Source organism: Lactuca serriola, chromosome 4 (genome assembly GCF_051521515.1).
Source record: "Lactuca serriola cultivar US96UC23 chromosome 4, Lser_US96UC23_V15, whole genome shotgun sequence".
Taxonomy (NCBI): Eukaryota; Viridiplantae; Streptophyta; class Magnoliopsida; order Asterales; family Asteraceae; genus Lactuca; species Lactuca serriola.
The window spans coordinates 115,282,533-115,295,272 of NC_136411.1; the positions used below are offsets into that span (position 1 = coordinate 115,282,533).

The window sequence follows — 12,740 nt, forward strand, 5'->3', positions numbered from 1 at the left end:
TTTTAAGAGGTGTTCCAATGATTCAATATTCAAAACTAAATCAATTAAGCTCTAAAATTTCCCAAACTTTGCATTTCAGTTTTAATTGAAGTCAAAGACCTCAAGATAAATTTTCTTGAATTTTTGATTTGTCTAACTATTTTTCACCATATTAGTTTCTTGAATAACCAGAAAATCATGAAATATACTAAACAGTTAATAAAAATTTCCAAACTTCAGATTTTGGTTCTAAATGTCCTAAAAGACTTCTAGATAAATTTTCATGGATTATGGATATGCATAACCATTTTTCATATATTTAATTCTCTAACTATATAAAAACTCATGAAAAATAGAAATCAGTTAAGAAGATGCCCCAAAATTTTTATAGTAATGTCATTAAGCTGGGAAAAATATAAAAATCAGTTTCTAAACTGTTTAACCCAATTTTATGATTTTTATGCATTTATTCTAATAAAAAAGGGGATAAATAGAAAACAGTTTCCAAAATTACCCAAACTTTTTATAATATTGTTATTACACATTATTATCCTGGGAAAAATATAAAAATAGATTTCCAAACGATTTAACCGAATTTTAGGATTTTTGAGCATTTATTCTAATAAAAATTGAAACAAATAGAAAATAGTTTCCAAAAATTGTCCAAAATTTTTGTAAGATTGTTATTAGTCATTATTAAGCTAGGAAAAATATAAAAATGAATTTCTAAACTGTTTATTCCAATTTTATGATTTTTGTCTATTTATTCAAAGAAAAATTGAGTTTAAGTGTATTTAATCTTGGGAAAATAGAAGAAAAATAGTATACAGAATAGAAAAATTATAAAATTTTTTATGTAGCATCCTAATATACTACATGGTGTTCTGGTAAATGTTCATAATTTTTGGATGAGTAAAACTATTTTTCCCGTTTTTGGTCCATTATAAATACAAAAATCGGAGAAAATAGTAATACATTATGAAAAATTCTGAAAATACTTTACTAAGTCTTCGACAGAAATTATAAGCTGCGAAAATTTTTAGGTTGCCCTTTCACTTTCTCCAAAGTGATTTTATGATTTATTGAAGCCAAACAAAAAGAAAATTCAAAAACATGTTAAACGGTAACAAAAATCGATGAAATTTAATGTCAAGTCGTCATTTAGCATAGGGGTCATACACGAATTTATCTAGGATTTATAGACCTCAGAAAGTATTTTATATGATTTATTGCCCTATTTTGTTGCAATAACTATAATAATTCTATAAAAATGAATTATTTTCTGGAAATTTATAGATCATCTTATTTTGTTGATGGGAATCTGGGAAAAATCGGATTTGGTCGGAAAATGAGTTTTAGATATTTATTTGAAAATAAATCCTTCATGAACATATTTGAAAGATTTTAACAACATACTTTGATGATCTAGCATCTAAGCTTGAAGATCATCACATGCATGTTGGTTTCAAGATCATTCATGAGTTTGAAATGTTCAAAAATCGTTTTTGAAAGAAAACTTAGAGTGCATGTGGTGATTTTCCACCAAAACATTTAGAAAAATGCATTTTCATGATCTTGACTTAGGTTTAGGTCCTTGGATTTCACCATTTACAACATGCATGTTGTTTTTGGGTGAAATCCTACCACCATCATCATCAAAACTGAAGTGAATGAACATGTACACATATTTTCTAAGAGAAAGGTGTAGAAAAAGAAGGAAATGCAAGAAAAACTTTGAAAACATGGAGGAAAATGAAAGGAAATCGTGTTCTACCTTAATGAACACCGCTAGATGATGGAGATTTTGAGTTTGAGGTGTGTTCTTGGACTTATTATCTGTAAAATTTGGTGGGTATAGAGAAATGAAGAGAGAAATGGAGTGGTGGTGATGAAGAGTGTGAGAGAGAATGAAAAGGTGAAGAGTGTGGAGAAGAGAGAAATGATTATGTGTTTTGGGAAGAGGATGAGGGTCTTGGGAGAGGGGAGGCCGAGATTTTGGGTGAGAGAGGCTCCCTCTCTCTTGTTTCTTTTATAAAAATTTAAATCTTTTATAAAAATATCAAACTTTTTATAAAATATACACTAAAATCAAGTTTTTATTCATAAAACTTTTATTTTGCTTTATAAATTAAGGGTAATGTTAATGAGTTAAATTTTATTTGCCTTGAATATATTATACTAATTTAATTATTATAAGATAATATTACAAGGTTTATAATTGTTTTTATAGAATTTTTAAGGTTAAAGTTTGTAAATATGAGTTTTTAGGGCATTTAGGGTTTTTGAGAGTTTGTAAATCTTTGGATATCAAAATTACTTGAATTTTGAGACTTCAAACTATTTTAGAGTTTCATAACTCTTATTCAAATTAGAGATATTGTTTGTAATTTATTTTTATTGGTTTATTGGCGTTCTATGTAGTGATTTCGAGATTCAAACGAAATTGAGGAATCAAATATACTAGTCTTAGTTTCAACTTTGACTTAAGTTTCTATGAGACTCTGACCTAACTTTTACTACTAGGTCAAGTGCATGAAGTGTGTATATGATTCATGAAATGGTGTTCGAGTCAAAGAGTGACCCAAATAGGGATAGTCACTACAGCTTAGTAGATGTAGAATTCACATATCAATGTGAAATCTAAGTACACTATCCATTGATTCTAATTGTTTCCAAGTTTCTAGTAGGTTATAACTTAGCTTCTAGTTACTAAGTCTAGTATGTGTCATGCCTATACATGCAACTAAGTTTATTCAAATATGGAACTAACTCGGATTTTGACGGTTGTCACACATACCCTTTCACACACTCACTCTCTCACACACACACACACTCTCTCTCTCTCTCATCCCAAACGAAACCACCCACCTCAACTTCATCTTTTCTGGCGTCTCACCCCACTCTCATCGGCACTTCATACCTCCCTCCTTCCCATTGAAAAACCCATCATTCCCTTCTTCCTTTCCATGGAGTCCTCATAATACCCGATTTGACAGAGGGTTTCTATTCCCCCTGTCTTTCCACGCTTGCTTTCCGGTGAGGATCTCGATCATAGTGCAACCCAATTACCTCTAACAACCATTTCCCCTCTTCCCTTATCCATCATTCTGTCTTCTCCGACGATCGGTCGCTCTTCTCCAAAGGACAGGAGTCCACATCTTTTAATGAACATATTTTGAGATTTAGGTTTGGTTTTTAAACTTATCATTATTGATCTGTAATATCTTTTCTGGTTTTGCTAGTTACTAGATGACATAGGTGGCAGATGGAGGGAGATGAGGAAGATTCTGGACAGATTTTGATGGAGACGGTCGGCTATGGCTAATCCGATTTTCATCTTAATGGTGAGCCATGGCTGATCTCTCCAAATTCACATATATTAACTTTAGATCACAAAGGGGAATTAAGATGATGTAGGCGACAGATGGAGAGGGAGGAGGATGCAAGTCAATTATGAAGATGGTGGAGAGAGGATGGAGGACATGTAGTCGATGGTGAAGAAGGAAGACGAAGAAAATGAAGTCGAGTGTATGTGTGTGTGTGTGAGAGAGAGAGAGAGAGAGGAGGAAGGTATCGTCGATGGGTGTAGGGTAGGGTGTTTTCTTTTCCTTTTTCTTTTTTTTAATTATTAAAATAAATAAGTAAATAAAAAATGTGAAAAATGAATAATAAGGGCATAATAATCCTTTTATTTTTTTAGGACCAAAACCAAAGAAAAGTTTTGATTTTGGACTTTCTATGCAAGTTGGAAAGTTTTTGGACCCCGTCCAATTTTTTTTGCAAACCACAGGGACCAATTCTGTAGTTTTGTCTTTAAATTAATATATACTTTTATTTTAAAATTTGATATATGTTATGTATGTTTGGACATTTAATATAATTATGCCCTATAAAACATAATATAATTTTAAGATCCATTTATAGGTTAAAATTTGTGTAATATACATGTTGATAACATAAATGAGCAAAAATAAAAGCGTACTTTGAAAGTATGTTGCTATAAATAACTGAAATTGTTCATGTTATTATTTTTTGTTAATAATTTTTTTTTATAATTTTTAGAACTCAATAAAATTATATATTTCGAGACATAACCCTAAAATAACAATCAAAATTATATAGGTTTTGTTCATGACCCTAAAAGAACAAAGTATACTTCGAAATTAAAAAAACAAATAATATTTAAATAATAAATTCTAAAGACGTTTTTATGCGTTTCTCCGCGTTTAACGCAGGTTATAATCTAGTTATTTTTAAAATCATAAACATATTCATATTTTGACAAAAATACTTTTTATTATAATCATTTTAAAAATAAAAAACTAAAGTACATCAACTAATTTTACAAGATAGTCAAAAGTTTTAATAACTTGGTAAAAATAGCCAAAAATTATGTTTTTTTTTTCCAATAATAGTCATCGAAATCATAGATCAGGGAAACATGATTGCGATTTTGTCAAATAGGCTACGAAATCGTGGCATATCTGCAGTGTCATGGCCAATTAGCCAATTATAGTAAAACCTAAAAAATATTCGTCCTCATTTTCACATTCAAAGATACGAAAATCATCTTTGATGTCACAAGACGAGGTTATGATTAACCTTGTTGTAATTATCTTATATATAACTTTCTTGTTGGTTTTTTTTATCATATAGTCTAAAATGAAATAGTAATTTGCTAGAATTAAAAAAAAAAAAAAAAAAAAAAAAAAAAAAAAAAAAAAAACAACTTGTAGTTTTGCAGATGACCATGTCATCTGCGATTTTGTTGATCTTTTTTGCCGATCTTGTATGATTTTTTGCAGGTTCATTCTTATGTGGTATCTCGTGATTATGTAGTAGTATTTTGTATGACCAAGTAGTCCAAATATGCAATTAGAAAAATAAAATAAAACCGCAAGTGGCTCAACGAAACCTCAAATTGCTTGACGATTCCGAAGATGTCTCAACAAAACCACAAACGTGTTTGTTTGATTTGTGATTTCGATACCATGTGGTTTCATTCTTCTTTATTCGGAATTCCTAGCAAAGGACATACAAAAATACTACTATATTTCAGTCTATACGATTAAAAGAAAAAACAAACAAACGAAAAAGTTGTACTATAAGAAAATTACAACATTGTTAATCAGAACCATCTTATGCCATAAGAGAGAATTTTTGTATTTTTGAATTTGAAAATAAGGTCCATATTTTTTAAAGCTTAAATATAATTCCACAAAACCGCAGACAAACCACAATTCTATAGTCACTCGACGAAACCAGTCAAACCACATGCATATTTGCATGATCTATGATTTTAATGACTATTTAAAAAAAAAAAAAAAAAAAAAAAAAGAAAAAAAACCATCTTTGGCTATGTAATTAACAAATTTGGCCTTTTTTCTTTTAATTACTTAAAAAAAATTATATTTCCTGTAACTTTCCCTAATGATTAGGCTTTATAACAATTGGCCCTTGAAGATTGATCTTTCCATGAATCTATGTCATTCGAATCAATGATTTTGAAAGCTAACCAGATTATTATTTTACATGTAATCAATTTGAAACTTGATACTTTATCAAGTTTATCCCACTACCCCATGAAAAAGCTTGAATCTTCTATTCTTCTTCTTCATTGGCTGGAGATACGACTGATAACTCTAGCACCAACTCTGTCCAGTTTCTTCACCATAGCCAAAGCTTTCAACTTTCCCTTCTCCAGAAAAGCTTCCACCATCTTCTCCCCGATCTCCCTCCCTCTATCTTCATCATCCGTCACCGCCACCACCGTCGGCCCTGACCCACTTATCGTACACCCATATGCCCCTGCTTCCATTGCTGCCTTCTTCACATCTTCCATCCCCGGAAGCAATGGCGCCCGCCGTGGCTCCACTATTCTATCCGATGACAATGCCTTCCCAAACCCCACCAAATCCCCCTGCAATACGCCTGCCACCAACGCCGCCGCCTGACTACAATTCCATACATGATCCGACATTGTTATCTCCGTCGGTAGAACCGCCCTCATCTTCTTCGTTTGTGCTTGGAATTCAGGATTCACCAACACGAAAAACAGATTCTTTTCCGGTGGAAACTTCAAGGAGATCAACTCTAATGGATCGTAGCTTCTGATCAACACAAACCCGCCCATGATCGCCGGAGCAATGTTATCGGCGTGATAACCGGATAACTTCGCTTCAGCTTCGAGCCCCGCGAGTATCAAATCGGAATCCTGTAACTTCCCTCCGAAAATCTCATTAACCGCAACGGCGGCGGCGGCGGCGCTAGCGGCGCTGGAGCCTAGGCCGCCTCGAAGGGGGAGACATGTATTGATGGATAAAGAGAGACCAACGGATCGGATCTTGAGCATCTTCATGACGGAGATTGCAGCAATTCCGGCGCAATTCCATAGAGGGTTTCTGCTGAGCCTCTTGGAAGACTTGTCAACGCCGTTGATTTCTGCAATTGATAATCTGCCGGGTTGGACTTGGGGGTCGACTGTGAGGGTAACGTAATCTCCGATGCCGTCGATTGCGCAGCCGAGGAAGTCGAAACCAGGCCCGAGGTTGGCTACGGTGGCGGGGGCGAATGACTTAACGGAGGTGAAAACTGGATGAGGTTCGGGTTCCAGTTTGGAAGCGACGGAGATGTTGCACCGGACAGACGATGAAAGATAAAGTTTAGGGGGTTTGAATAAATCTGTACTAGAGATAGAAGAAGAAGTGGAGGCGAATGGAGGTTGATAATGGCGAATTGCCATTTTCACTTGCAGAGAGAGAGAGTAGGTGGCCGGCGAAGGAGAAGAGGGTTTTGAGGGTTTAGAACAGGGGAAACTCAACTTTTAATAAAAAGCAGAACCAACCTTTAACTTTAAGAAATTTCTTGTTTAACCCCAAATACTATTTTATGGCATTGGCCTTGGATACAATTTTTAAATCTATAAATTCTTAAGAGTAAGTTACTATAAGTTACTTAGTACATTGGCCTTTTACAACAAATGAACTAGAATGAGCAATACGGGATAGAGCCTAGTTTTTGATGTTTTGTTTGTGTAAAAGACATATATACCCTCTCATCGTATCATAAACACAATCTCCATAAAGCTTGAAAGTCTCATCCAACATGTCAATGTTTTAATACATTGATTAAATGCCCGTTTTACAATTAAACTATACTAAATACCTTATACAAATACAACACACGATTCGAGCAATCAAGTATTAACATTTTGCTCATCATCAACCTCAGCTTGAATTCGGTTTGACCTATTCCTCGAGTCAACTTCCGTACCATTAACAGTTGACCTCTCCCTCTTCCTCTTCAACTTACTCTTAGATACCTCTTCTTTCTCATCTGCAAACGATAAAAACCTCTGCAACCGCACAGACCGCGATCCTGACCCCGACCCCGTCTTCTGAGACTCCTCGGGGGTGTCGGAATCGGAATGATGTTTTCCGAACTCCCAAAGCATCATTCCGAAGTACAATAAGAGAGCGATGGAACAAGCGATTCCGAAGATGAGAAAGAGTCCCCAAAAGCTTTCGAGCTGAAGCTGGTCGGAGTCGGAATCGGAATTGGAATCTTGAGAAGCGCACGATTCCCGTTTGAGCCAACGGTCGTGAATCTTTTGAAGCTCTCCGTTCTCGGATAACGTTAGGATAGCGGTTGACATGTCGACCGCCAATGGGGATTCCTTCGGGAACGCCTGAGGAAAGAATCACAAGAATCACATGATTTTGACTTTTTCGAGTCAAACATAATATTTTTCCAAATTTGAAAATTGATACTTACAAATCCCCAACCACTTTTAGTGAACTCTTGGCCAACAATTTGAAACTGACAGTGATATGAAAGGAAAAGATCGATATAAGGTCTTTCATCAACAATGGCTGCCACAATTCCTGCCCTAAGTTTCTCTGCATATTCTTCTGGGGACCCAAGAGCCACAAGTCTTGATTGTGGGATGTTGAGTTCTTCCTTCAAGTAATTCTCTGCAAATGACCCCACCTGAAACCCGATACGTTCATTGGTTGTGATCAATGATTCGATTCCCCTTATTGAAGATGAAAGTTGTTGAACTGTTAAGATCGATGTCAAACTGGCTGTGTAACTTGAATTGATAATTAGAACCACAAAAAGCCAGATGAACAGAACCATCCGACCAAGGGTGCTCACTGTGTTTTCTCCTGAAATAGCAACATACTTTCATTCATTTGTTTAAACTAGTAGTATAATTTTGATTTTTTACTAATACACAAATAAGGGTGAAATGAAAGAGATAGAAAGTATTCAACCCTAAAATAAATAATCGAAGGTTCAGAGTTTTGAATTTTGATGCTTACTGTGTGAGAAAAACATGGTTGACAAGGTAAACCTGCAAAACAAGAACAAGTGTTACAAGTTACAAAAATTGGTTGATTCATATATGAAACAGTGGGTTACCACAAGATGGTGACCAATTGTCGCTTAGGTGGGCCCCTAAATTCATCATTAAGCCTGTGTTCCAGTATCCACACAACAGCCCCAACAACGATGAAAAAAAATCCGGTCACCGCCCACATCAGCGGTGTGAAAGGCCGCATGAAAGCCCAAGCACTCGAGTTTAGTTTCTTCACGGGGACCACCACCACTAACCCCGACTCTATATACGGTTGTGTGAAGTCCACTGTCTTTGTCCGGTTTGTCACAATTGCAATATCACCAACAGCAGCATCAAACACCTGTGATAAGGATCAGGAGGAGGGTATTTACGTCTTTTACACAAAACAAAAAGATCAACACCGAATGTCCCAACAAAAAATTGCAATTTTTGTCCCATTGACAATATCAGTAGTCTCGGTCACAACTTACATTAGAAGCAACATTATGCACAAGATCGCTGTAGCTCGGGTTCTTATAACCATCTCCAAACTTAACAAACTCATAAGGAACCGGATATGGAATCAACTTTATTGCCGCGATAAAAACATCGATGCTAAATCCGTGAATATCATGTGAACCATTGACTTGTGTAACAAATTTTTTGAAACTAACTCTCAATGGAACTCCAATTCGTAAGGGCCTTCCATTATTTGAAAACTCCCATCCCCGAGGCTTATCTTTCGTGTTCCCGGGCCATATTATGGTTCCCAACCGTTGGTTTAAAGAAGAACGGTTCGATGGTTTTGCATAAAGCGGCTCGGGAGCCCCAATCGATAGCCCCGAGTGGTTCGACCAATACCCGACAACCCGACCCTGGTTCCCAACCATGTTGATTACATCAAACGAAGGGTAAACCAATGATTGGTCTGGGTTGAACCAAAACGGGCCGGTTAGGCCCGTCATATTCGTTTCCAATAACTTGGCCCGTACCCGTTTCCCTCCATCAAAAAAACTAAGCGCTCCAAAATTTAAACCTTTCACCACTTTCAACCTCGAATCATTCGAAAAAGAAATGCTTCCACCTTCGTTTAAAAACTTGTCAACCGCGTATGCAATCATCCAAACCGTATCATAAGCGTATAAACCATACGGGTTCAACCCGATCGACCCGTTACTCAAACCCTTCCACCGCGTTACAAACTCTCGTTTCTTCTCCGTATCCGGTGTGTGGGGCCGGACCGTGAGAACACCGTGTAAAAACAACGTCTCATTTCCGGAAATGCCCGTGGAATCCAAAACCGTAGACAACCAAGTGGTCGCAATCCAGACGTACCCTTTTTTCATCATCCCGAGTCTCTTAGCAGTCTCGAAAACCAAAAGCCCGGTTTTCGAATATGTATTTACGATAATAACCCTAGATTCCAATGCCCGTACTTTAAGCAGTTTGTTGGTTAGATTTTGTGGAGATAATGAGGAGTCGGGTGTTAATGCTGCTTTATAGGAGATCTTACACCGCCTTGTTGAAAGTAGGTCGCCTAATGTGGATATGCTATTACGGAATTGGTCGTCATCGGTGAATATTGCGGTTACTTCTCGATAACCAAAGTAGGTTACCATTTCGGCGATTGCAGTCATTTGATAAAGGTCGTTAGGGGAAGTTTGGATGAAATACGGATATTGAAGAGGTGAAAGTGAAGGGTCTAATGCTGTGAATGATAAAAATGGAACGTGGAGTTCGTTTGCAAGATGTGAAAGTATGTGGGCCATTACTGAACTTTGTGGACCGATAACCGCTACGGTATCAATCTCCATGTATCTCAATGCTGAAAATCATAATTATTAGAGAATGAAGTTGTTAATGGAGAGTGAAGAGTCTCTCATTAATAAGATCCAATTTCTCATCTTATTCTTTTTCTTATTAAAGCATTGTACTTTGAAAAATTCTATCATGTTATAGCATTGTACTTTTAGTTTTTTTTTCTTAGGATATTGTATTTTGGAAAATCTAAAATTGCTTTGTATTTGGATTACAGTGCCATAATTTGGTAGATTTTTCAAAGTGCAAAGAAAATGAATCGTGGGATGCTATTATAAAAAAAAAATCAACAAAAATATCGAATATGCTGACCAAACATTAGACACTAAAAGCAATTATTGCTACCACCGAAAATCACTATAATCAAACAATCACTTTCAAAATTGACATCCGAACAACCCCTAAAATTTCAATATAAGAATCATGAATCATAATCTCCATCCCGATTTCTTTTCTTTTGTTGTGCGAATTTTGTTTCTAATTTCTAATTTCAAAATTATTATATTTTGATTTTTGAAGTTGAAAAAAATAACTTTACCACCGACAATGCTGAGGAAACCACTGAAGTTTGCATCATGAAATGAGAGACTCAATCTTCTGCCTGGTAAAATGGAGGGATCAGAATTGACATCGTCTACAGCAGTCTTCATGGCAATCGTTGAAACCTTCCCATTGATGGTTTTAAAGTTTAAAATTGCTCCAATGTTCACAGTATCGGTTTCAGAAATCACAAATAAAAAGCTTCCAAGAACCAAAATCAACACCACCCAACTCCTCATGTAGACTAACATAAGGGTTGTTTGGGAAATCAAGATAATCATAGTGGGTGTAAAAAAGAAGAGATTTTTACGCATATTGTAACGAAAAGGCGACAAGAGCCCTAAAACGCACAAACCCTTCAAAGAAAGTTAGCATCTTTTACCGAAAAGCACACATACCCGTGTCCGTGTGTATGCAAGAATAAGTGGACGCAAAGATTTTGCATATGACATTTGAAAAAAGGAAGTGAGGTAGCTTTCGATGAAGAAGAGATTGTGAGTCTGTGAGTGGAAGACTGAAATGTTGAGGGTGTCGGGGTTAATGGAGGGGGTGAAAGGGAATAAGGGTGGGGGGTTCTTGTGTCCATTTTCAAGAAATCGTGAAGATGTATTTGAAAAAGAGAAAGATTTGGATGAGTTGTTGTTGGTTAGATTCGCACAATTTTAGTGGAGTGAAGGAGGGAGGACTCTCTGTTGTCTTCCTTTCTGGTTTCCTTCTTCAGCAGTTTCCTTCTTTGACAGGTTCATACTTTCCTTTTATATAACCTCTCAATACAATAATGCAAGGAGAATGTTGTTTCCCCTTTAATGAAGTTTTATAATCAACTTGAAACTTTCATCTCAAAAAATGCCCAATATGGCCCAACTTTGGCTTTTTCTTTATCCTTTCTCATGAAATATTAGTCATTTTTTTATCCTTTCTCATGAAATATTAGTCATTTTTGGGTATTAAATTTATTGCCTAACATATTCATAACGATTTCATACACGCAACCTGTTCGTTAAAGTTATCCCAAAAACATGAGGAGGAGCACTCAAATAGGAAGGCTGGATCCCCGTTAATTTGATTATTAATGGTTTAGTGGTACATCACCATTTGCAAAAGGAGAGGTATATAATATTTAAATAATATTTCAGAATATGCGTATTTGTTGATCAAAATCATTTAACTTACATGTATTTGTCAGATAAATTTTACATATTCGAAATAAATTATGCGTCGTTATTATTATTCTACGCCATCTTTAGATTTGAACTTTTGTGTGTCTTTTGTGTCTGAATGTATTGGTGTGTATGTGCAATGTGCAATGTACTATGTACCCACGAAAATGAATGTAGGATTACATGATACATGATACATGAAGAGAAATCAAATATCCTTTTTTTTTCCTACTCATGAGATAAAAATAAAGAATTAGCGGTATCAACATATCCTAATCTTATATGAATAGGAATAAAAATAGAAGGATATTTAATTTTTCATAAATGAATCATGACACTATGATGCTATTTTTTGTTTTATATTTTAAGTGTTCTTAAAATTATCTCAACTTTTGTAACTGAATCTTTATTAAAACGATCTCAATTCTTGCCATACACATGAAGTACAACCCGTTCGACAAATCTCTATATCATCATAGGATCCTGATAAAATTCTAAAAGAAAGACGATAGAATCAAATCGTATTTATAAAATCAAATATAAATATGGAGAAGTGGAATCTTACAAGGCACATTAATTAGTGGCAAAAGTATATTCTAAAACTAAATACATAAATTTTCATGAAACTTTTGCCTATATAGTGAAGTTGGTCACGATTCAATGTGTGTTGGTGGTTGTCTCCAAGAAGCAACATTAGGTACATGAACTACATGAAAAGAACAAATTCTTACATGACGACCTCGATAAGGAGATGTACATGAAAGTGCCCTAAGGTTTCACTAAAGCAAATGAAAATCGTGTCTTCAAACTACAAAGTTCCATCTACAGATTATGACAGACATCGCAAAATTAGTATAAGCATTTACCAAACATTTATTAAAATTGATTTTCAAAAGTCTAAA

General features: G+C 35.3%; 1 protein-coding gene, 1 long non-coding RNA gene and 1 pseudogene across 2 annotated transcripts; 1 reads left to right on the forward strand and 2 right to left on the reverse strand.

The window, feature by feature from the left end:
- Positions 1-5,343: 5,343 nt before the first annotated feature.
- LOC145102382 (homoserine kinase pseudogene) lies at positions 5,344-6,917 on the reverse strand (annotated as a pseudogene).
- A 122-nt stretch (positions 6,918-7,039) lies between these two features.
- LOC145102381 (glutamate receptor 3.2-like) lies at positions 7,040-11,541 on the reverse strand. Its single transcript, XM_079039767.1, has 6 exons — positions 10,677-11,541; positions 8,812-10,145; positions 8,404-8,681; positions 8,304-8,335; positions 7,753-8,147; positions 7,040-7,666 (listed from the first exon to the last, which is right to left on the reverse strand). The coding sequence occupies exons 1-6, from the start codon at positions 10,990-10,992 to the stop codon at positions 7,175-7,177; spliced, it is 2,847 nt and encodes a 948-aa protein (XP_078895893.1). The 5' UTR covers positions 10,993-11,541; the 3' UTR covers positions 7,040-7,174.
- Positions 11,291-11,908, forward strand: LOC145102383 (uncharacterized). The gene is made up of 2 exons (XR_013706143.1): positions 11,291-11,418; positions 11,685-11,908. It is a non-coding gene; the product is annotated as an uncharacterized LOC145102383 (long non-coding RNA).
- Positions 11,909-12,740: the final 832 nt, after the last annotated feature.